The 26,315-nt window shown below is 35.3% G+C and overlaps 1 protein-coding gene across 2 annotated transcripts in view; it reads left to right on the top strand.

Moving 5' to 3' along the window:
• SLC30A7 (solute carrier family 30 member 7) overlaps positions 1-26,315 on the top strand; it is an 82,848-nt gene that overhangs the window by 31,811 nt on the left and 24,722 nt on the right. For both annotated transcript variants that reach the window (XM_072644148.1, XM_072644147.1), the window contains exons 7-8: positions 2,212-2,259; positions 6,493-6,628. In XM_072644148.1, coding sequence (XP_072500249.1) covers positions 2,212-2,259; positions 6,493-6,628 — 184 coding nt within the window. The remainder of the gene's footprint in view (positions 1-2,211; positions 2,260-6,492; positions 6,629-26,315) is intronic.

Consider the following 26,315-nt stretch of genomic DNA (forward strand, 5'->3'; position numbering starts at 1 on the left):
GTAAAAGACAAGGATCATTTGTCCCTTCCATATGTGGGCTGTCAGTTTTGTTCCCTGGGATTCTCTCCCTTGGACTTTATAAAGATATAAATTTAGCATTAAACATAGGCCTTGGTGTGATTTTTCGATTTGTAGGTAGTGATAAAATAGTGCTCTTTCAATAAATGTGATAGTTAATGGCAGTTAATTATGTTTTTAGCAAAATCATAAGGTGCATTTTTTCCATTTCCCATATTTGAAACAGACTTTTAAAAATGCAACAGTTATTTTAAATCTTTAGGAGCATTTTTATATATTTTGTATTGTTAGACTTTGGCCAAACTAGTTGATAGATACGTGTGTGTGTTGTGTGTGTGTTGTGTGTGTGTGTGTGTGTGTGTGTGTGTGTGTGTGTGTGAATAGGTACATTTTGTTACATGAACTATAAGTGAATGGCACGAGTTAGTTTGGCAAGCAGGTATTTGGGTGGTGTAATATGTTTGGATTGTCGTCTTAAGGGTTTGTGTGTGTGTGGTGAAAACAATTTATTGTGTATTAGAAGGCATACCTTTATGGTATTAGAAATTTTTTTAATTAAAAATTTGTTGCTTTGCCATTAAATTTTCATTTTTTCATAGTACGTTATACAAAATGTATTTTTAAAATAAGTTTAGTGATTTCATTTGTTTTGGGGGACGCTGGAATCCTGAATTGTTTAGTAGTTTTAAAAGAGAGAGTCATAAATAAGATTCAGAACTGTTCTATGTATACATTTCAGACTGATTTCACCCTCTTCCCCATCATAAATTAGCTACTGCTGAAAAACAAATATGTGAAAGATGCTTGAGTTACTATCAGATTTGTAGCTTCTACTTAAACTTTTTAGTTTTAGGATTTTTTTGAGGAGGAGGGGAATCTTCTTTTCTGGTGGTTAAAAAACTAATACAGTAAAAATGTATATTGCTGTAATGGGAAGGCAACTTAATTTGTTTTGAATTTAAAATCTTTTAAAATTATTATTTCATTACTTCAAAAGATAAGTAATCAGTTCATTATTCTTTCCATCAGTGCAGTTTGCAGTGCCTTCATGATTTAGTGCGTAGTTTCATGAGTTGTGTTGGCCAAAAATATTGATATGGTATCCAACCATCTGGTGATTGATTGTTCCTTTCTGAATTTCACTGGGCTAGTCTTTAGTTCAAAGTCACAGAGTTTGTGGCTGAGACTGTACTTCCTTAAAATGTGATACCTTGACTGCATGAGTTTGGCCTGCTGATGTGGCCTTTGAAGATTTGAAGGTCACTTACATGCCACAATGAGTTCCTGGAGTAGAATGTTAAGTGAGGGGATTTTTTTAAACCATTGTAATGAACAAAGTTACTTTGAGAGTGGTTTCTAGGTCTAACAATCAGTTGTGGTTTTTTGGTAGTGTATTTTATAATTAGCAATCCCCTCTTAATATTAAAAATGAGCTTTTAGCTGATGTTATTTTAATCTCCCGGATTTTGTTACAGAGGGTGTTCCAAAAAGTTAGTACAATTTTAAGCTATTAAAGTGAATTTAAGTTTAAAACTACACTAAGACTTTTAGGACACCCAATAGTTGAGATTTTGTAATAGTTTTGTATCTGCTGAATGTGCATGTTTTTCAAAAACACCTGCCACCACCAACCAAAAAAAAAAAATCCCTTGCAAGCTATAGTAATCTTTGCTTTTTTTCCTTAGTACTCTTTGGTAACATTGTATGGAGCCCCATAATTTTTTTTTTTTTTGGTGAGGCTTTATTCTAAGCAACTCCAATATTTTTAAAAGATTTTAAGACATGTTTTGACAGAGACTGTGCACTATTGTCGTTAATTATCTTTATTGAATTTTAGAGGTTAATACCCTTGGATAGCACTGGTTCAAGTTTGTTACTAATTCAAAGGAAAGTGATATATGACTGTCCTTTTTAATCTAGATTTTTAAATTTAAGTTTAAAAAAAGATTGTTCAGTAAAGAACAAATCTCAGATTTTTTTCTTATACCATGAAAGAGTTAAAACTGATATTTCTTGTAAAATTTATAGGTTTTGATTTTTTTAAAAAAGGTCAGTTTATTTTAGGGGAAAAAAGCAGCCTCTGGAATAGCTTTCCATGTGCATTAATAGGAAGACTGGTTAGTTCCAGTTAGTGATCAGTTTAAATGGAAAAAAATTAACATTCTATGTTAACTTGACAAAAATTCTTTACAGATGATTCCTCAGCTAAAGGAACAGGACCCAGCAGACAGATCTTACAAGGTAGGAGAAGTTTGCATTTGAACTTTTTCTGTTTTTCTCTTAAATTTTTTGCATAGTCATTAGTAGTCTGATGTGAACATTTCATAGAAGACTAACAAAATTATTTGTATTGAAAAAATTCTAAACTTTCTTGGAAATAGTTGTAAAATGAGGTTTGGATTCATCTGCCTCAGAGGTTCATTTCCGTTTTAAGTTTCTATATATTTGTGGAATATTTGCTTTTTTGTGTAGATAATTTAGCAAGTATGTTTTTGATAGTCACCTGTCTTTTCAGTTCAATATCCAAAAACATTGTTCTTTTCGGATATTCTAAATAACATGGTGATTTGACTAATATCTATAATTATAATAACATGCTAAAAAGTCTAGCTGAGGGATAATGTCACATCTAGAGGCAACTGGATAGCTCACTATATAGAACATTGGACTTGGAGTCAGAAAGATTTGAATTCAAATTCTGCCTCTGTACTAGCTGTGTGACAGACCCCTGGCAAGTCACTTAACCCTTCTCAAACTCTGTTTTCTTATCTGTAATATGGGAATAATAATAGCACCTGCATCCCAGGGCTATTAGGAAAGTCAAATGACATAGCATATGAAAACCATACAAGTTTCAAAGTGCTGTATACTATTAACGTTGAAATAATTTTAATAACAATTACAGTGTGTAATTTACAAAAATGAAATAAAAGTAAAGACTGTAGTATTGAGAGTTGTGTCTTATCTGTAGATTACTTATTATTCAGTAATGAGTAAAAAGTTGTATGCACTTTAGGGTCGGACTCCTTCAAAAACACATTATAAAACTATTTTATAAGTCTTAGAAAGTTATGGTTCAAGGAACTTCCCATTTGGGGGCATGTACCAGTATATATTATCTATTCCTCCACCAGACTTTATCCATAATCATGGTCCCTTACTTCCAAGCTCTTTATCTAATTCCTTCTCCTGACACCAAATTGACCTCCTTCATTAGCTCTAAACCTCATTTTATTGCACTTCATTCTCTGTTCTCTCCATCCTTAAAATTCTTGACTTTTCCCTCATCTTAAACTATTCCTTTGAATTTGGCTCCTTACAATGCCGTTTATTTTTAGGAACTATAACTTTTTTTCTTCATTGGTGCACTAGTGTAGAGGTATATAGAATTAATATAAAAGAACTTTTGCTGAAATTCCTTGTAATGGTGCATATTTGTTACATACAACCAAATTTATTTTATATTTGCTAATAATTTATTTTTGTCTTGACAATTCATTATTTGGTTGGGGAGGATGGGGATTCAACAAATTTAACTAATACATTATAAGTTTTCTAAATCTAACATTGCAGTTACTTTGTATTCTCTAGGTACACACTAATTAGTGGGTAGGCTGAGATGGTCCAGAAGTGTCGAACAGTATTCTAGATTATAGGGGTAGCCTGTAATTTAATTTGGGTAATCTACAAGTGTGAGATTTTACATATATATTACAAGACCTTTAATTGCATTTAAAAAAAATGTTTAAAGTTAGCTTTCTAGTTTTTAAGGTAAATTTCATTAAGTGAGGTTTGAAATTTTGTATACAAGTCGAATGTGATTTTCTAAATGGAACTTAGAAACTTAAAAGGTTGTATAATTCTGACATGTTAACAAAAATAGCATTCAAGGCAGTGACTAATGTGGTCTCTCCTGAAATTTTCCTAACTAAAGATTCTATCTTTTTTTCCTAACAGTGCCTACTAACTAGTTTCAATTCTCAAAATATCTATTAAGATGTATAAATGGTCTAAGAATACACAAATCAATTAGGGGTTTGTGGTTCAGGGGCCCCTAAACCACTGTGGTATGTTTTCCGTGGTTCTGTGTCATTCAAAGGATAATTTTAATCTGATACAGCGATCCTAACTATATTTGTTCGATATCTTCAATTCTTTGCTGTCTGAAGTAGATATGTTGAAGAAACTCTAAACTATTTTTCCTTAGATAAATTTGGAATTTCATATAGCCTTTATTATGTGAGATTTTTCTCTTGAAGTAAATAACTCCTTAGAAATAGTCAGATAGAAATAGTTTTAATTAAAGAAATTTTTATGGAAACCCAAAACAATGTTTTCTAGTCCCTGACTGATGATCTACTGATTTTATCGTGTATATGTTTGGAATAAATTCTACTTGAGCAGAAGAATTTATAGATTTGTGTAGAAATCACTATTTTGGTTTGTCTGATGTTTCTGTCTTTTTTACTCAGGTAATTAAACCATTATTTCTATAATTAAAATTAGTTGTAATTCTTCTAAAGTTTCTTCTATTGAACAATTAGAAAGAAAGGAATAAGTATTTATAAAATGGATACTGTTATTTTGTAGTGGTTTTTAAACTAGAGAATGCAATGATTTGAAAAATTGTTGAATTGTATAAATCATTTACAAGGCCTAGATGAAGTATGTGAAGTAGACATTATATTTACTGTGGTGGTAGATGGCATTGTATTTACCATGTTTTTTACCAGTAATGTGATGAGCTTACACATATCACACACAAATGTTGGATTATCTTTTGATGCTTATATTATACAGTGAAATAAAATCTGTTTTATATTTGACCTGTTAAAAATCTCATTGCTGTATTATTTTAAATTTAAGTTAAAAATAAGTTATTGTAATGGAACCTATGGTAAAACTATATCTGAAACTTAGTTCTTGGATTTGCTCAAGGTTTTGTGGTCATTTCATTAATTCAATGGTAAATAGAGAGTTTAAATTTTTAAGTTTCTTAAAGTAACTCAAACCTTGCTGTGTCTTATAAATACAAAATTTAAACCCATATTATGGAGCTTGAAGTTAATGGGTAACTATCTGTAAGAAACTTTAATATATATATATATATATATATATATATATATATATATATATATATATATATATATATATAGGATCTCCATTATAAGAAAAGGAAAACTATATGGCAAAAGTATTTATTAGTTATTAAGATTTATAAGTTAAATCACCAGCAGAGGGCTCTGTGTACCTATTTTTTCTGGCATTACAGTATTAGTATATACTTTTTTTTTTTTGGCTTAAACCATATTGAATTTTTAAAAGGGAATTGTATTATATAAATTTTAAACCCATAAGTGAATTTGGAGATGTTTTTTATAAGTTTATTGAAATAGGTTAGACTTGGAAACATGTATGTATTATGAGTGAGTGGTTTGGGTGGGTGGATAGGGATTGACTTTTGGCATTATTTCTTACTCTTTCCTTTCCTTTACTTCACATAGCCAGTTATTTGCCAAGTCAGGTTCATTCCAACTATGAAATAGCACTTACATCTATCCTTCCTTTTCACTGCCATTAGTACCTCTCTGGTTCACTAGAGTTCTTGTCTGGTCTATTGTAAAAGCCTCCTAATTGATTTTTGTGCCTTCAGATTTTCCCCACTCCAGTCATCCTTTCCACAGCTGCCAGATTACTCTTCTTAACATACTACTTGCTCCTAGGCTCAAAAAGCTTTGCTGGCTCCCTGTTCTCAATACCATTGATTTTTACTGCTTCTTCCACAGTAGAGAAATACATTTTAAACCATTGGTACCTTAGCTTGAGTTTAGTTTTGTCTTTACCTTTTACCTCTGTTTGCAAATCTGTAACTTCCCAAGGAAGTTTAGCGTTGTCCTGGGACAATTGCACAGTGAAGCACTGATTTAAAGCAGCAGCAGTGACACCTTGCCAAATCAGTTTCCAAACTTGCCCTGTTTTGCCTTTTTTCACTTAAAGTGGCTAACATCTGATGTACTTTTTATGAAATTTTCTGCATTAAATACTCTCTTAAAAAATAAAATGGACCAAAAATGGGGAAAAAAAAATAGGTCAGAATATTCAGGTTTATCAGATTAACTTTAACTCATAGGTAACAAAACTTCCTATTGTTTTGTTCATCTAAAAACAATTTTATTTAGTAATGATTTATTTTATTTTTTAAACAATATATTTCTCTAGTAATGATTTATTTATGTGTAGTTATGAAATATTTTAAAGTGATGTTTGTTTAGCCTTTATTTTTCAGCTAGAATAACTGAAAGTCCCATATAGAATACTCTAAAAGATCCTAAGGGAAACAGATAGGCATTATGTAGCCACTTGAGAATTTTGTAGCTTTTCTTTAGAGGATTTAATTTTATTGAAAAAAAAATTAGTTTTTATACTTTTTTATTTTTTAAATATTAATTTGATTCTGATTATGCTCTATTGTAGGTGTATTTTTACACATTCTAGCAGACACACTGGGGAGTGTTGGTGTAATTGCATCTGCCATCATGATGCAGAACTTTGATCTGATGATAGCGGATCCCATCTGTTCAATTCTTATTGCCATACTTATAGTTGTAAGGTAAGTGTTTCTTCTGTGTTCTCAAATGTTAATCTGAAAAATAGGCTTCTAACAGAACACTTCAATCTTAGCTCTAAAATATGAGCTATTAAGTTTGCTTTCTTTCGGTCTTTAGCTTATTTTCTACATCAGTTCTTTTTATACTTTTATTTGTCTACTTTGTGTTAGTCTGTTTTTACCACTTCTTGTTGGGGAGAAGAGTATTATTTAGCCCTTGTCTAATTTCTTCAGTTAACTTAAGTTTGTAGTTGTCATTTTTTTTATGTCATTTTTTTTATTCAAGATATGTATATAAGTAGAACATTACAAATGGGAGGTATGTGGGCATGTGTGATACTAGCAAACAGACAGAATATGGGAAATACATAAATATCAGTCTTCAAATTTAAAAAAGAAGGCATGCATGCATGTGTGTGTGAACGTGCATGTGTGTGAATGTGCATGCGCATGTGTGCACATGCGTGTGTGTGTTGGACTTCTTTGGCAATCTGTGAAACCTAGCAACCCCTTCTTAGAATAGAATTTTTAAAATACATATAATAAAATACGTAAGATTACAAAAAGAAACCAAAGGTTAGTGAAACTAAGGACACAGTTTTTTTCCCAATCAAGTTCATGTACCCCTAGGCTTGGACTCCAGGTTAAAAATCTCAGTCACTATTAAATATTAATGGTACTCTGTCGTTAAAGATGATCCTTAAAACTACTGACTCATGTTTTTCTTTTGAAGAATTTGTTGCCATGTGCCTTTTCTGGGATTGTAATATTTTTATGTGCTATACATTTACTTTTTTTGGTTCTTTTTCCAGGTGAGGGGTAATGAGGGCCAGACCTAGGGTGGTGCCTGGGTTATCTCTGGACGTTTCTTTACTGATTCCTTCTAGTGTTCCCTTTGGAACTTTATTGCTAACAGTCATCCCCTTTATTTCTTTATAACTGAACACGTTTGTTTTTATTTTATTTTGTCTTTTAACTTCTAATTAGCTAGAACTTGGTGAATTTGGTAACCCAAACTTACTGTTCTTTCTATCCCATCTCCTTCAGTAATTCTGGAGGGCTTTAGCATTCTTGTTGGTGACCCTTCTGATGCTTTGACTAAACAGTTCTCTAAACTTCTCAGTTCTTAGGACTTCAGTTGAACCTTTATCAGTCAGTCAACCACCAGATGATCACACCTTAGTCTTCACCATCAGTTGATGTTGTTTGACTTCCAAGATAGTGAATTCTGAAATTGCCCTCTTTGACGATAATCTGTAGCTTCGCACCTACCCCATACCCTCACTTCTCCTAAACCTTCTGCTTTTTGTTGTTGTAATTTCTAGTTCTGTGAGTCCTCCTTATTCCACCAAACTATCCTAACCTTATTCTGGCTTCACTTCCCCCTTCAATAGTCAGCTCTTTCAGTAATGTCAAAACCTTTTGATTTTTCCCCACATTATATCCCAGATGTGTCTTTTTCTCATCCAAAGACCATTATTCACCCTAATTCAGACCTTGTCACAAAGCCTCTTTTCCACATCCGTTTTCTATACCGCTATTAGTGTAAATTTTTCCTTCTTCACAGATATGTGTGTGTGTAGTGTTTTGTTATATTTGTTATGTTATGTCATGTCATATGTCCTTCCTGTGTTCCAAAAACTTCAGTGGCTACCCATTGTGTAACCCCTCAAAAAAAAGTGTATATCCTTAGCCCACAATTCAAGGTCTTTTCATGATTTTACTATAGCTTGTATTTCTATCTTTACCTTACCCTGTTTCCCTTCACACGTTCCACATTACAGACATGCTGGATTATACACAGTTCTCCAACCTCATCCTCCTATCTCACATCCCTGTTTCTTTGCTCATACTGCCCCCAGCACATGGACTCCTGTCCCATTCAGTATCTCTGCCTTATTGAAATCTTACCTTTCCTTCAAGACTCACCTCAAGTGCCACCTCTCTATGAACCTTTCCAGATCTAGTAGCTAGGATGGCTCTTTCTTACTCATACTGCTTATGGCATTTAGTTTGGACTCCCCCCCCCCTCCCCCCCCCCCAAATAAACTTGTACGCTACTGAGAGGCTAATTTAGGAAGGAAAACTTTATTCATGGGCTGGCTTTGGGGTATTGAACTCTTTCTCCCTTTGCTGCAAGCATAGAACAGATCAATACTTATCCGGCAAGTCATAGAGAAAATTATTGTTTGTGTTGTTCTAGATGACTTCTTATGTCCTTTCCAGCCCTGAGATTTTATAATTCAGATTATAGCTATTTGTGAACATGCTTCATGTACCCTAATAAATTGAAGTTTATAATAAATTGTTTCCTTTGGGATGGGAGATAATGCTTAATTCATCTTTATATCACTATATCACTTTATATCACTTAATTCATCTTTATATCACTAATGTCAAATATACCATGCATGTAGTGGGCACTTAGTAAATGTTGAATTGTTTTTGTCAGTATTTTCATAGATGTTGAAAACTTGATCTTCCTATCAAGATATATTTTAGTGTTTAGTTTTAGTCTTTTTTTTTTTTTTTTTTTTTTTTAGGTAGCTGATATGCCAAGAGTATTCATTAGAAATTTGCTTTGCCAGATGGGGAAGCTGTTAGAGAACATTGTAGTTTCACAGCTCTTTTCCTCATAAAGCTCTGATACCTTTAATACAGACTTATGTATTGTTTTTGATGCTTACTAATAACAGGGACATCTATGTGTGATGGAAAATAAGAGATAGACTCAATATGCGGAAATGAGGCTTGTTACTGATGTGGTATTTCTGAAACATTTGGGGGAATTAAAAAAAATGAGTTCATAGTAGATTGCCAGCTTGCAACATATGTAGGGTTTTATCATAAATCTTTATGAGAATATTGAAAGAAACTAATAGAAAATCATTTTACTTTTTTTTTTAAAGAAAAGAAGTATATCCATATACATTTTATCAACAAGGAAGTTTAAATGACTTTTTTGTTTCTGGATTTTTGTTGGGGAAGAAGCCCCTAACTTTAGAGGGACATAAAGATGCTGATGCCAGATATAGTGGGTAATTGGCTCTTTTAAATATGAGAATGAAGCACAGTGAATATGAATAATACAGAATGTTATGATAATTTGAGTTTTTCAATTTTGTGTAAAAGTGAATGCAGTGAATTGACCATTTGGGGCTAGATAGTAATAGATTGATTAATCCAAAGTTAAATAACTTTTATCATTCTAAATATAATATAAACACTTTTTCTATCAAATAACATATGTCCAAACTTAAACTTTTGAAAAGTTAGGAAGTTTAGTATAGTGACTTTTCAGAATGTTTTTGGGTGTTGCCTAACCATAATTTCCTTTGTGGTTTACATTAAAATATATTTTTAATCTATGGACATCTTAATTCATTTGAGGGAAGCAAAAACAAGATCCTTCCTAGTAACTCAGCCTGTTAATGGATTTTGGGACCCAAATTGTCATTGTCCTCTTTTTTTCTTCTTTTGCCTTTTTTTGTAACCCTTTATTCTTAGCACAGAATTTGACACATAGTAGACACTTAATAAATGTTTATTGACTCACTCCTCAGTCTAAGACTTGTTATATACAGAATTGAGCATATAAGGAAACTGTTTCATAGTATTTCTCCTTCCTTAGATAGGGAAGGAATAAACTTCAGACTTGAAGCATGTGGAGAATTATGAATATTGACTGCAGTTGTGTTTAGACTTTTTGTAGTGGGGGAAACCACCTGAAAAACAAACAGTTCCCTACCTCAACTTTGATAGAAGTCTTAATAGTCTTTAAAAATAGTTTTTAAAATGTCTACCATTACTGGAACCAGATAACGCTTCATTTTAAAAATATTTTCTGAATATTGTTACTCCTTTAACCTGCTTGTAGAAAAGGAATAGCTTCTAAAAGTGAACCCTCTTTCTTTTCTTTGAAACCTGCCTTTTAGTTTCAGTGATTGAATACAGCATGAAAAGGGGTTTCACAGAGAACTGTGCTTCTTTTCCTTCTCACCTAGCCTTAATCTTCAAAAATATTCTATAGTATTTAATTTAACATTTACTATTTTTCAATAAACTTATTTAGGAGGAGAAAAAAATAAAGTTGAACAAAATTATTCTAAATAATAAAGTTATTCGTTTATTACAGAGAACTGTGCTGTTTACCTAAAATTTCTACCTCACTGCCTGACTCCAGTCTTCAGTGTCTTATCTGAATCCTATCCATACTTCAAGGCTCAAGGCAAAATTTTTATCTCCTCAACAAGTTAGTCAGCAACCATTTATTAAGTATCCACTGTGTGCCAGACACTGAGCAAAAAAAGTAAGAATTCAAAGGAAAGCAAAAACCCCCCCATAATCTCCACCTTTGGATAGCTCACATTCTAAAGGAAGAGCCAATATAGACATGATTATAAATAGACAAGACAGATGTAGATGTAGATATATATCTATATTTACAAATACACACATAATGTAAATGCAAGGAAATTTCAAAGGGATGGTACCTAGTAGTGGGTGGGAACCAAGAAAGGCTTCTTCCTGAAGGTGAGATTTGAACTAAATCTTGGAAATTCAAGAAATGAAGATGAGGAAGGAGACATTCCAGGTATGGGAGATAGCCAGTGAAAAAGTCATGAGGTCAGGAAATGGAGTATCATGAGAAATGAACAGCAAGTAGGCCAGTGTGCCTCATTACACAATTAACAAAAGGTGTGGGCCTCCCCTAATCAAGCTTACCTTAAGGGGCAAGCCTATTAATGAATGAGGAAGATCTTTAACTCTCATGATGACCATTACAGCAAGTATTACTGGATTGTAGAGTATGTGGAAGGGCACAAGATATTAAGACAGAATGGTAAGAAGGAGCCAGGTTGTGAAGGTCATTTTATATTTGTTTCTGGAGGTAATAGGGAGCCACTGAAGTTTGTAGATGACATGGTCAGATTTATACTTAAGGAATGTCAGTTTGGCCTCTGAGTGGAGGATAGATTTGAGAAAGGAAATTACTTGAAACAGTGTGACCAACCAAAAACCTGTTGTAATAATCCTCACATGAAGAGCTAAGGTGGTGGCTATGTGAGTGGAGAGAAGAGGACATCATATATTAGAGAGGTTGTGAAAGTAGAAATGACAGTACTTGAAACCAAATTAGATTTAGTTGGGGGAGAGATTGGAGAGAGTGAGGAGTCAAGGATGACATTAATATTGTGAGTTTGGGTAACTGAAAGGATAGTGGTTTCTTTGACAGTGATGAGGGAATCATCTAATTTGATATGTCTAAGAGCAAATCTTTCCCAACTATTCTACTCCATAATGGTCTCTCCCTTGCCTGATCTACTGTTGTTTTTTTGTTTTTAATTAATTTATTTAACTTTTAACATTCATTTTCACAAAATTTTGGGTTCCAAATTTTCTCCCCATTTCTCCCCTCCCCTCCCCCCAAAACGCCGAGCATTCTAATTGCCCCTATCACCAATCTGCCTTCTCTTCTAACATCCCTCCCTTCCCTTGTCCCCATCTTCTCTTTTGTCCTGTAGGGCTAGATAACTTTCTATACCCCATTACCTGTATTTCTTATTTCCTAGTAGTAAGAACACTACTCGACAGTTGTTCCTAAAACTTTGACTTCCAACTTCTCTTCATCCCTCCCTCCCCACCCATTCCCTTTGGGAAGCAAGCAATTCAATATAGGCCATATCTGTGTAGTTTTGCAAATGACTTCCATAATAGTCGTATTGTGTAAGACTAACTATATTTCCCTCCATCCTATCCTGCCCCCCATTGCTTTTGTTCTCTCTTTGGATCCTGTCCCTCCCCAAGAGTGTTGACCTCATATTGCTCCCTCCTCTCACTGCCCTCCCTTCCATCATCTCCCCTCCCCCCCCCTTTATCTCCTTCTCCCCCACTTTCCTGTATTGTAAGATAGGTTTTCATACCAAAATGATTGTGCATTTTATTTCTTCCTTTAGTCAAATGTAATGAGAGTAAACTTGATGTTTTTCTCTCACCTCCCCTCTTTTTCCCTCCACTGAAAAGTCTTTTGCTTGCCTCTTATGAGAGATAATTTGCCCCATTCCATTTCTCCCTTTCTCCTCCCAATATATTTCTCTCTCACCTTTTAATTTCATTTTTTTAAGATATGATCTCATCCTATTCAACTCACTCTGTGCTATGTGTGTGTGTGTGCATGTGTGTGTGTATAATCCCACCAACTACCCAGATACTGAAAAGTTTCAAGGGTTACAAATATTGTCTTTCCATGTAGGAATGTAAACAGTTCAACTTTAGTAAGTCCCTTATGACTTCTATTTGCTGTTTACCTTTTCATGCTTCTCTTCATTCTTGTGTTTGAAGGTCAGATTTTCTTTTCAGCTCTGGTCTTTTCATCAAGAATGCTTGAAAGTTCTCGATTTCATTGAAAGACCATTTTTTCCCCTGAAGTATTATTACTCAGTTTTTCTGGGTAGGTGATTCTTGGTTTTAGTCCTAGTTCCTTTGATTTCTGGAATATCCTATTCCATGCCCTTCGATCCCTTAATGTAGAAGCTGCTAGATCTTGTGTTATCCTGATTGTATTTCCACAATACTTGAATTGTTTCTTTCTAGCTGCTTGTAATATTTTCTCCTTGACCAGGGAGCTCTGGAATTTGGCCACAATGTTCCTAGGAGTTTCTCTTTTTGCATCTCTTTCCAGTGGTGATTGGTGGATTCTTTCAATATTTATTTTGCCCTCTAGTTCTAGAATCTCAGGGCAGTTTTCCTTGATAATTTCATGCAAGATGATGTCTAGGCTCTTTTTTTGATCATGGCTTTCAGGTAGTCCCATAATTTTTAAATTGTCTCTCCTGGATCTATTTTCCAGGTCAGTTGTTTTTCCAATGAGATATTTCACATTATCTTCCATTTTTTCATTCTTTTGGGTTTTTTTGTGATTTCTTGGTTTCTCATAAAGTCATTAGCCTCCATCTGTTCCATTCTAATTTTGAAAGAACTATTTTCTTCAGTGAGCTTTTGAACCTCCTTTTCCATTTGGCTAATTCTGCTTTTGAATTCTGCTTTCTTCTCCTCACTGGCTTTTTGAACCTCTTTTGCCAGTTGAGTTAGCCTATTTTTCAAGGTGTTACTTTCTTCAGCATTTTTTTGGGTCTCCTTTAGCAAGGTGTTGACATGCTTTTCTTGCATCTCTCTCATTTGTCTTCCCAGTTTTTCCTCCACCTCTCTAACTTGATTGTCAAAATCCTTTTTGAGCTCTTCCATGGCCTGAGCCCATTGGGTGGGCTGGGATACAGAAGCCTTGACTTCTGTGTTTTTTCCTGATGGTAAGCATTGTTCTTCCTCATCAGAAAGGAAGGGAGGAAATGCCTGTTCACCAAGAAAGTAACCTTCTGTGGTCTTATTTTTTTTCCCTTTTTTGGGCATTTTCCCAACCAGTTACTTGACTTTTGGGTCCTTTGTCAAGAGTAGGGTATACTCTAGGAATCTGAGAGATCTCAGTGCCTCCAAGATGGCACAATCAAGCGTGTACTGGTCTGGACACAGAGGGATTTTTATGCCCAGAATTTTAGCAGTTACCTCTCCACAGCCATCTGGCCTCCAGTTCCCAAGTCATCACTGGGGGCTGATTTTCAGAGAAGCTGGATGGGCAGGGCCACCATTCAGTGTGAGACAAAGACCAGATCTCCCAGGGCTTCCACCCAGGGCTGAGGTAAGACTCAGCTCTTCAATGTCCCCAGGGTTTTTACCCTCTAACAACGGAGCTTCCATACAGGCTCTGTGGCTGCTACCTGCTGCTGGAGCTATGGGAAGGCCTTTCTCCCTTCCTGGCCAGGTGATAAAACCCCGTCACTGACCTTTGGCGCTTGTGGGCTGAGGGATCTGAGGACCCACTACTGAGACGGGAGATTTTGCTCCTGCTGAGACTGGAGATTCTGCCCCTGAGGTGTCCTCTTCCCAGAGTCTCATAGCTCGCCACTCGGCCAAGGCTGGGTTGGGCTCTGCACTCCGCTCTGTGTCCGGGCGCAACTGACGTTTCCGTGGGCCTTTCAGGTTACCGTGGGCTGGAAATCTCCTCCACTCTGTTGTTCTCCACTTCTGCTGCTCCAAAATTTGTTGAGAGTCCCTCTCTACAGGTATATTATGGGCTGTGGGGAGGACCCTGCATAAGTGTGTCTTTCTAGTCCGCCATCTTGGCTCCGGCCCCTCTACTGTTGTTTTAATCTATTTCCAAGAATTTTAATATAAAGGTTGGCATTTGATACTGTGCTTACCAAAATGTTATTGCAGGTCATTTTGTAGTAGAATATAAAGCAAATTTATTTCCTCCCTGTGAGGGCACTCTTTAAGACTTCAGAGGCAATAACCTCTTTTCTTCCTTTCTTCCTTCTTGGTCAGAAGAGGCAGTTTTCAGTCATAAGCCTCACTTTCTCCTTCTAGCAGAGAAATAGAGCCAAGGTCAGAATCTTGGTGCACAATATTTAAAGCTTAGTGACTGTTGGATTAACTCTGAATTGAGGTCTTTGAGTGTGCAAAGCCTTTCTTTTAAGAGTTACTGACCTACAGGGGAAGAAATAATCAAATGCTACATAACTTAAGGATAGGGTTGGGTTTTTTTTTTTTTAGAAAGTATTATAAAATTTTCTCATCTATTTTTCAAAATTTTGTGTCACATTCCACCAAATTATCATAATTTGTTTTTGATGTAGCCTTTTATATCTAGGTTATGTATCCATTTGGAACTTATCTTTTTACATAATTTGAGGTGTTGGTCTAAACCTAATTTTTGCCAGACTACCTTCCAGTTTTCCCAGAAGTCTTCATTAAATAGCTAATTTTTCTCCCAGTAACTGGATTTTTGGGTTCATCAAATACTGAGATACCAGGTTTGTTTGTTTTGGTTATGTTTTATGTTTACCTAATCTGTTTCACTGATTGACATTTCTATTTTTAAAAACAATACCAAATTGTTTTGGGGATGACTGCTTTGTATTATAGTTTGAGATCTGACTGTTTCCTTTCCACTGTTTTTTATGATTTTCCCTGTAATTCTTGAGCTTTCATTCTTCTAGATGAATTTTATTATTTTTTTCTAGTTCTGTCTTTTGGTAGTTTGATTGTCATGACGTTGAATAAGTAAATTTAGGTAGTATTTTCTTTTTTGTATTGACTCAGCTTATATTAAGCAGTTAATATCTTTTTAATTAGGTAGGTTTGTTTTCACAAACAATGCGTGATAATTAAATTCACATAGATTCAACCTGGTCATAGTGTGTAATCTTGGTGATCAGTCATCTATAAATTAAAACGTTGTTTAGTAGTTTTTGCCAATAATTTGAATAAGAACATAGATGACAAGCTGATAAAATTTACAGGTGAGACAGCTGAGAAGGATAGGTAATACACAAAATTCTTAGATTTAGGTTCGAAAAATGTCAACTGCACACATGCAAGGTAGGCAAAGTGTGTCTCAGCAGAAGTTCATCTGAAAAAATGTCTGGGGATTTTAGTGGACTATAATCTCAGTAAGAATCAGACTTATGATATTACTGCCCAAAAAAGCTAATGCAGTTTTATGCTGAATTTAGAGAGGCTACATGGAAGATTCTAATGAGGATGTAAAACAAGTTCTCCAAAGAGGTGGTTGTCAGTGCACAGAGAACTACTTTGCTAAATTAGATTTTGTAAAAATAGGTACAAAAAGATGAACTCAGTCAAAAGGATAAATACAAAAACATATTACTAAGAATAGTGATAGGTGTGCTGAAGATCAACATGAGCTACAGCTAAGAAGAAAAAGTAAGGCAAACAAAAATATGTCGATTTCTATACCTATGGAGAAACAGGAGTATCAAAGAAGAAATAGAACTGCTGATCAGGGTAGGTTGGATAATGATAATTAATATCATAGAGAAGACAGTTGCTTAATTTTAATTTTTCTTTTGTTTTCTTTAGCAAGGAGGACGACCTTTGTCTTGGAAAGAACAGAAGAAAAAATGGCTAATAGGTAATTGATATCCAAGTCAGTAAGAAAATAGGGAGAGAGCACTTAGGTGACCTGGACCAGTTCAAATCACCTGACCCAGATGAACTAAATTTCTCTGGTATTGACAGAATTGGCATATGTGATTGATGAATATCACTGTGAGTGATATTTGAAAGCTATCGGAAAATAGGGAAAATACTACGGGAGTAAAGAAGGGCAAAAAATAAATAGAGTTTATAAACTTTAGGCCAATGGCTTTGATTGCTAGTAAAATTTTAGAACACATTATTAAAAAGATGATTAGTGAGCATCTAGAAAAGGAAGTAGGGATAACAAAGAAGTAGCATGGCTTCATCAAGAACCTGAATTGAGGTCTTTTAGTGTGCAAAGCCTTTCTTTTAAGAGTTACTGACCCACAGGGGAAGAAATAATCAAATGCTACGTAACTTAAGGATAGGGTTGGTCAGGAAAAATTATCCTTGTTTCCTTTTTTAAAAAACTACAGTTACTCACCTGGTAGATTAGAGCAATTTTATTGTTATAGTTTTCCTAGATTTTAGCAAAACCTTTGATGAAGTAGCTCATGTTGTTGCTATGTAAAAGATGGAGATATGTGGGTTAGGCTATATATAATTGGATGCATATTGAACTGGTTGAATGGCTGGATTTCAAAGACTAGTCATTAATGGTATAATGTCATCTTAGAAGTAGGTCTGTAATGGTGTATTGCAGTGATCTGTGCTTGAGCCTATGTTATTTAGCATTTTTATTAATCATTTAGATCAGTGATATGACACCTTTTTATTAAATTTGCAGTTGACACTGAGTTAGGATTCATAGTTAACGTACTGAATGACAGGATTCAAAAAAATCTTGACAAACTATTGCACCGGGTTGACTTTAATCAGAAATAATTTTGTAGGAATAAATGTAAAGTTTTATACTTGGGTTCAAGAAATCAGTTTTTATAAAAACAAGATGAAAGCTTCATGTGAAAAAAACAATAACAGATTTATTGGATTCCAAATAAAGTATGAATCACTAGAGTAGAGTCATATAGCAGCCAAAAAAACTAATTTGAATTTAGGTTTCATTAAGAGAGGCATAATTTTAAGCAGTAAGGAGATGGTAGTCCCATTATACTCTCAGCCCTATCACTTCCAGAATACTGTGTTCAGTTCTAAGCGTCACATTTTAATAAGGGCAGTGACAATCTGGGGTTCAGTGATTGGTAACCAGAATGGTCCCTGTCATATGAGGGTTAATTGAAGGAACTAGGAATAGTTAGACTAATGCAGACTCAGGAGGAATCTGATAGCCATCTTCAAGTATTTCAAAAGCTGTCATGGGAAAGAGATATTAAATTTGTTCTGTTTGGCCCCAAAGGATGGAACTAAGTGGTTAGAAGTTTCAAAGAAGCATATTGAGGTTTGATGTCAGGGAGAGTCTTCCCAACTACTGGAGCTACCTCAAGCAGAATGAACAGCATTGTGGGGTAGTGGGCTCACTGTCAATGGAGTTCTTCAGTCAATAATTAGATAACACCTAGTTATTAGGTGTATTGTAATATGTGTGTGTGTGTGTGTGTGTGTGTGTGTGTGTGTGTGTATTTATTTTTTCCAGCATGGGTTGCATTAACTGGCTACTGAGATCCCTTTCAACTCTAAAATTCCTAGAAAGTCATAGTGACAAGGTTCTCCAGGCTGGTGACCGCTGCTAGAGCATCATGTTCAGTTTTAGGTGACCCATTTTAAGAAAGATCTTGATAAGCTAGAGATTGACCAGTGTAGAATGACTGGGGTTATGGAAGGACTTTAGGATTACACCAGGATTATTAGTTGAAGGAACTAGGGCTTTTACACTTGGTGAAGAGGAGATATAGGGGGAGATGTGATTACTGTCTTCAATATTTGTAGGGCCGACATGTACGATGTGGAGCAGATTTATTCTTTGACCCTAGGTGGCAGAGCTTTAGGTTTGTAGAAGATACTCTGGTCGTTAGATGTTCAAAAATGGAATGAATTCCTTTGTAGAAATTCCTTCTCTTCCCCTTTCTCCTCTCTGAAAGTCTTCAAGGATTAGCTGGATGTCCACTTGTCAGGTATGTTTTAAAAGGGATTAATTTTCAAGTATTATTTATACTAGATAGCTTTGAGGTCCCTTTCACTTATGAGATTTTCAAATTCTGATAAAACTGTTCACTAAATAAAACATATTAGAAGTATATTTCAGTTCTGTTTTGTGGCTGATTAAAGTAAAAATTAAAAAGAGAAGAGAGAAACAGGTGTAGAGAAACTTTTCATTTGAATATTATCTCCATTTTTTGGCCTGTTGGCATAAATTTAAATCCACATTATATTTCCCCCCCCGTATATAGGAATGGCACTTTGCCTTTTGCATTGTGGCCTGCAGGAAATTAAATAGAAAACCAGAGAGGCTCTTCACCACATTTTAGACTCAAATATTTTTCTAATTATTTCATGATGTTTTTCTTGAGTCTAATCGATAAAATTATACATTTCTTGAGACTGGTGACCATATCTTGTGCTGCTTTTCTATTCTCTCATAGAGAGCACATGGGCTTCTATCATTACTTATTGGTTCATAATAGAATCAGAGATTTAGAGCTGGAAGGGACCTTAGAGCCCTTTGAATCCAACTCCCTTATTTTCCAGATGAGGAAACTGAGGCAGAGAGATTAAATGATTTGCCCAGGGTTGCATACATAGTATTTGAGGGAAGATTTGAACCTGGGTCGTTCTGACTAGATCCGTACTATCTCTCAGTTCAACAAACATTTGCTAAATGCCCACTGTGTGTGAGCCTCTCTCACTCCCTCACTTATATTCAGTCTCTCTATGTCTACTGGATGCTTCCCTATTGCCTTCCACCCCTTTTAATTATTGGCCTATATCTCTTCTGTTCTTTGTGGTTAAACTCCTTGAAAAGGCCATCTACTGTAGGTGCTTCTGTTTTCTCCTCTCGTTCTCTCCTTAACCCCTTACATGTGGCTTCTGACTCCATCTTTTCCCTGAAACTATTCTCCTTAAAGTTACTAATGATCTCTTAGTAGCCAAATCCAGTGACTTTTTTCTCAGTTTTTGTTCTCCTTGCCCTGTCTGCAGCCCTTGACACTATTGATCACTCTTTCTTCCTTGATACTTTCTTCTCTTCTGGTTCTCTTTCTATGTGTCAGACTGTTCTCTCACTTTTGCTGGATCCCCTTCCAGATCACAAGCCCTGATGGTAGGTGTCCCAGAGGGCTCTGTCCTGGACCTTCTTCTCCCTCTGTACTTCTTCACTTAGTGATCTCACCAGCTCCATGGATTTAATTAATATGTCTGTGGTGATGATTCTGAATTCTGTATCCGGCCCTAACTCCTCTGCTGAGCTCTAACTTCCTTTCAGACATCTCAGACTGCATATCCAGTGGACATCTTCAACTCAACATGTTCAAAACCTGTGCTGTTGTCTTTCCCCCTAAAGTCGCCACACTCTCCTGACTTCTCCATTTCTATAGAAGGCAATACTGTTCTTCCAGTTCCTCCAGCCTAATTTTGGTGTCATCCTTGACTCCTCATTATGTCTCACTCACTTCCAATCTGTTACCAACTTCTGTTCATTTCACCTTTGCAACATCTCTCCAGTACTTGTTTTTCTCTCCTTTTCATACTGGTCCCACTCAGGTGCTGGCCCTCATCACTTTGTGCATACAACTGCAGTAGCCTGATGATGGATCTGCCTATTTATTCTCTTTCTCTTCCAGTTTATCCAGAGTGATTTTCCTAAAGTACAAGTCGTTCTGTAGTAACTATGTAACACACACACACACACACACACACACACACACACACACTCACTCACACTCTCTCTCTCTCTCTCTCTCTCTCTCTCTCTCTCTCTGCCTCTCTGCATTAAGCTCCCTATTGCCTCTAGGATTAAATACAGAATTCTCTGGCATTCAAAACCCTTCATAGCCTCACCCCCACTTACCTTCCAGTCTTCTTACACCTTACTCCCTGTTGCATACTTTTCAATCCAGAGGCACTGGCCTCCTGGCTGTTCCGTGAACAAGACACTCATCTCTCAGCCCTGGCTGTCCCCCATGCCTAGAATTCTCTCCTCCTCAATTCCATTTACTGCCTTCCCTATATTCCTTTAAATCCCAGCTAAAATTCCATCTTCTACAGGCGGCCTTTCCCAAACCCTCCTAATCCCTATGGCTTCTTTCTTTTAGTTTTTTCTTATTTATCCTTTATATTGCTTATTTGTATATGGTTGCTTGTTATCTCCCCCATCAGATTGTGTTCTTCTTGAAGGCAGGGACTGTCTTTTGCCTCTTTTTGTATATCTATAGCTTAGCATAGTGCCTGGCACATAGATGCTTAATAAATGACAGATAGTACAAGCCTCAGGATGCCTTAAGGCTGTTTTTATTATAAGCCCTTTTTGAAACTTTTTTTGATGATTACATGAGAAAAAAGTTCTGTAATTAAAGAAACATCTTTTGGGAAAAAACATTTCTTCAAACATTATTTAAATTGCAAAAGATATTTTTGGAATTAAAATGCTCCAAGTTCAAATGTCAACTAATAAATCACTAAATTATGCAGTGATAGGGCTTAAAGCCAGGATAATGCCTTAAAATATGTGGGCAATGTAAACATCAGCCTATTGTGGATAAATAACTTCTGTGACATTCCTGCATGCCATGATGCAAAACTTTTGTTCTATTAAAACCATACAGGCAATCTGTCACAACATTTGCCTTAGAACATAGATAATGACTGTTTCCAAACCCATTGACCTTTAATAGGAGGCTAGCTAATACCAGGACAACGTGTTTGAATCTTTACCCAGTCACTTAGCTCCATTAGCGACCATCGTTCCCTCCTGAGACTCCTACATTGTCTCTGTTTCTGAAAGTCTACCCTGACAGTGCCACAGAAACTACCTAGAATCAGTCATCCCTCTGGCATTAGACTAGCATTAGTCTGAAATTTGGTGTTTGGGAGTTAAGGAAGGTGTAGGGCTACTATGATTACTGAGTTCTATGATTCTCGATTGGAATAGAGTTCAAAAGTCATCTAGTTCACTATGTATCTGATCAAGAATCCCTTCTGTAACACACCAGTCATGTCTAGTGAGGAGAAATGCTGTCTTACGTTGACGTTACATCACAGTTTGGGCTGCTTTGTGAACTTAAGAACAATAATACTGTTTCAGTGGGAAAATATACCCTAAGTTTACAATTTACACTTGAAATTTTGGAACACAACTTTTTAATAAAGAAATTCAGGGCTGTCATCTATTGCAGTGTTTCATTCTGAAGTTCTGTATTTAACAAAGTAAAAATGGGATATATATATGAACATTGAGTTGAGCAAGTTTTAAGTACCTACTATTGTGAGGTACGTTTTGTTATGCCTGGAGACATATAGACAAAAACAACACAGGCCCTGCTGTCAAGGACTTATGGGGGATCAAGGAAAACTTCGTGGAGCTAGCTGAACCTTGAAGAAAGATAAGGCTTTTGTAAAATAGAACTGGGAGAGTGCATTTTAGGCTGGGTGAATAATGAGTTTGAAGAACAATCCAGTTTAGCTTGAACATAGTATGGATGAAAGGGAATAATATGGAATATGATGAGACATATAGCTAGGTTGTAGAAGACTTTAATATCAGACTTTGTACTTTAGGAGTTTGCATTTTATAGTATAAATAAAATATGGAACTGCTAAAAGTTTGGAATCTTGAGAACAAAATGGTCTGCATTCTATGCCTTTGGCTTATTTTGACAGCAGTGTGAGGGATGGACTAGAGAGAGGAAATATTGGTTGCACAGGGACTAGTCAGGAGGCTTTGAAAATGGTCAGAAGAAATGATGAGAATCTGAAATAGGCCAGTAGCCTTGTGAGTGGAGAAATGACAGATGTGAGATGTTGATATAAGATGGATAAAACTTGGCAACTAATTACATATAGAGAATGAGAATGATGGCCTTCCCTTAACGTTATCCATGATTGGGATCTGGAGTGGCTACCTATGGGAAGAAGGATCATCCCCACTGCAGGTAGTAATGTTGTTGGGCACTATCATGAGAATTGATGGGCTTTATGGGTTCCTGGAATCCCAAATCATAACTCAGAATTTATAAATAGTGTTATGGATGCTGGATTTTCTAGTATAATTACTACTATACTTCAGTACTGTTATTACCCTGTATCATCAAGTGAGCTGTTTTGATCTGACCTAGGAACATGATCACTATTTATAAAATTGTGTCTGAAGTTCTAAATAACTTGATTGCAAAATGTTGTTTTGAAACTTAGTTTACACATTATGATTCAAGCTGGCTCTGTATTTGTTTCTGTGCCTTCCACCATCTTTATTCATGCAGGTATCCCACAGTTCTCTGCAGTAATTGAATTAGAATTCTCTAATTTCTTTCTAAAATCTAAAAAAAAATTTGGGAGAGATATAGACAAAATTACCAAGACAGACAGACCAATCAGTCCATCAAGCATATCATCGATCATGTATCAAGTACTATCCTTGAGGATACAGATAACAAAAATTTAAATAGTTCCTTCCTTCAAGGAGCTTACATTTTCTTGGTATACTTCAAAGTCTTTTGTTTAATTTGTAGCTCTAAATAGTAATTTATTTGTAAGCAAGGTTTTTTTTTTTACTCTGAGTACTTTAGGTCAGTTCTCCATTTTAGGTATTAATTTTTAATATAAAGAAGTTCTAGACTACATTCAGAAAGGATATTCAGCAATAAAGTGAGAATCTTCCCTAGCATTCTTATTAAATTGCATTTATTATCATAAAAAGCCATAGCTAGCATAAAGATACCAGATGTTTACTTTTGGAGAGCAGTGCATAGCATTAGTAGGAATTCCAACAAAAGAAGGAGAAATATTGCTCCAAAAGATCTATTTGACCCTCAAAATCAAATCAGTCCTTAGGGCAAAATAATGGTTAGGCATTGCTTAGTTAATTTTTATTTTATTTTTGTAGGAAAGATTTTAAAGAGGGAAATGGCATTATACAACATGAAAATGTTTTGGGTTTTTTTTTTTTTTTTTGCCTTCCTAAGTACCTCTAGGGTTTTTTGTTATTGTTATTGTCTACCTATTCAAACAATAGTTGCTAGACGAAAATAATGCATATTTTATAGTTGACTTTGTTGGCAGTACAAACCACAAACTAAACCTAAAACAAGACGGAAACATCCTTCCACACTATCAGCATAGTTTTTCCCCAGTAACATTGGAACTGTCAATTTGTTATTACTCATTTTGACAACTTTGAGTTGTCTTTCCGTGTTGTGGTTTGCCTTGGTAATAAAAAATTCATTACCTATATTTGCTTTATAAACTTAGTTATTCTAAAGGTAATGCTGTAGTTTCGAGTTTGAGGGAACAGGCATATTGATGGCATGAAATAAATTAAAATAACTTTATTAGTGCTAAGTATTGAGTATATCAAAGTGTTTACAGCATTTTCATCATTTTTATTTTTTCTGTTTATTTATTAACCAGTTGTTGGGATGCACATATACACTTAGAACACTTCTTTAGTTGTTGGTTAATGTTTGCATTTGATCTCTTTTGAATGTAAAAAATTATATATGATAGTAGATGGGAACTGCCAGGACCCATTCTGCTTCAAAAGATAAGGAATATGAATTTTGAACTGACACCAGAAAAACATTTGGCAAAGAAGCATTAGGTCAGATGTGGGCAGCAGGAACATAATTACCTGGGAGCTATTTAAATTGTGAAACTCTCCCTTTTCTTTTCCTTATGCTCTTTTGTGTATAAACTAGTGCTGTATGCCTAATAAGCATTTATTAGAAACTGTCTTATACAGTAGAAAGAGCACTGGACCTAGAGTCAAAAGGGACTCATTTTCTGCTCTTCGCTCTTTTGTGTACTACAGATGGAAGGGAGATATTACAAGTATCACCTACCTTACAGGCAGTCGTGAGGAAAACTCTTTGTAACTCATAACACATATCAATTGTCATTCATATATTGCTGAAAAAACCCCATCAGATTTCTAAAAATTCTGGGGTGGAATGTTAGCCAGGAAGTTTATTTAACTTCTTATTTGCAGGAAGTATTATCCATCCAGAAGGGATACTTTATAGACTTATTAATGTATGGTTAGCACGTTATATTATTTTTATACTATGGAATTATATGAAGTAGATAACTTTGTTTCTAGCAACTGGAGTGTTTTTGTTGTTGTTGTTGTTATTGATGTTATAATTTCCTCTACCTAGGTAACTCACTTGACTTCATAATACATTTTTTTAGTTTAGTATATAAATCTATGTCATTCATCTAAGTGATGAATCACATTTTTTTATAGAGTTTCTGAACAAGAGGAAACTTAGTGATCATCTAATTCAACCTTCTGTCTTGTCCAGGAATCTTGTGTGCAATTCCCCTGATGAATGATCATTCAGCCTCTGCTTATACAGAAGGAAACTTCTCCTTTGCAGGGGAACCTATTCCATTTGAAAATACTCTAGTTTTTTTAATGTTCTTCCTTATATTGAAACAAAAATATGCCTCTGTAAATTCTCCCTATAAATCCTGTGTTGCTACATAGAAACAATCTGACACAACTTCGTTTCAGCATATCAGATTTGAAGACATCTGTCATGTCTCTTCTCAGAGCTTCTTTTTTCCTAATTAATATCACCATTTCCTTCATAGGACATGACTTGAAGGCCCTTCAGTGTGCTGATCACCTTTCTCTAGATATCTTCTAATTTGTCACCATACCCCTTAACATGACATCTAGAACCAAAGGACAGTATTTTAGGTGTGACTGACCACAGTGTAAAGGTACTCCATGGTTCTGAAACTTCCACTAATGTCTTACTGAGATACCTCATTACAGAGTTGAGGTCAAAGAGTCTTCTGGTCTCTGTCTGGAGGCATGGGTTTGAATCCCACCTCTGACATGACTGTCATCTGAGGAACATCCTAGCCGATTTTGGAGAAGTCTGCCATTGGAGAGTTAACTCCTGAGGAATCACTTCTTTTCTAGCCACAATAACTCATGAAAGAATTCTGCTAAGATGAGGGTTATGATCTTCATTATTGCAGACAGTGCTCACAGTCCAAAAAATCACACGTCTTTGAAGTATTATTTTGTACAGTATAGTTCTTTTAGTTCAGTCTTAAGTTATATTAGCTTTTGGAGCAGCCACAACACAAATCTTAACTTTTTTTGAACTGTCAAGCAAAATTTCTAGAACCTTTTCATATGGATTACCATTAAACCAGGCCTCACAAATTCTACACATGTAAGTTAAATTTTTAAATCTAAGGTAGAGCTTTACATTTATCCTTGTTGTATTTCATTTTATTCCATTTAACATATTACTTTGGTCTTGTGAGACTTTTTTGAACACTGATTCTGCAATGCATCATGGCAGCCAGGCTACAAATAGGCACAGTGTTGAACTTGGGGTCAGGAAAACCCCAGTGAAATCCGACTTACTTTTGTGTGTGCCTAGCAAGCAACTTAACCTTTCTCAGCCTCAGTTTCCTTTTCTTTAAAATGGAGATAATAACATCTACTTGTGAAGTTTAGATGAGATAACATGTGTATAGTGCTTTGTAAACCAGAACTAATTGCTTACCGTTATTAACAACAATATCCTTATTGTTATTATTATCTATCCCTCCTAGCTTTTTA

This window comes from Notamacropus eugenii, chromosome 2 (genome assembly GCF_028372415.1).
Source record: "Notamacropus eugenii isolate mMacEug1 chromosome 2, mMacEug1.pri_v2, whole genome shotgun sequence".
NCBI classification, from domain to species: Eukaryota; Metazoa; Chordata; class Mammalia; order Diprotodontia; family Macropodidae; genus Notamacropus; species Notamacropus eugenii.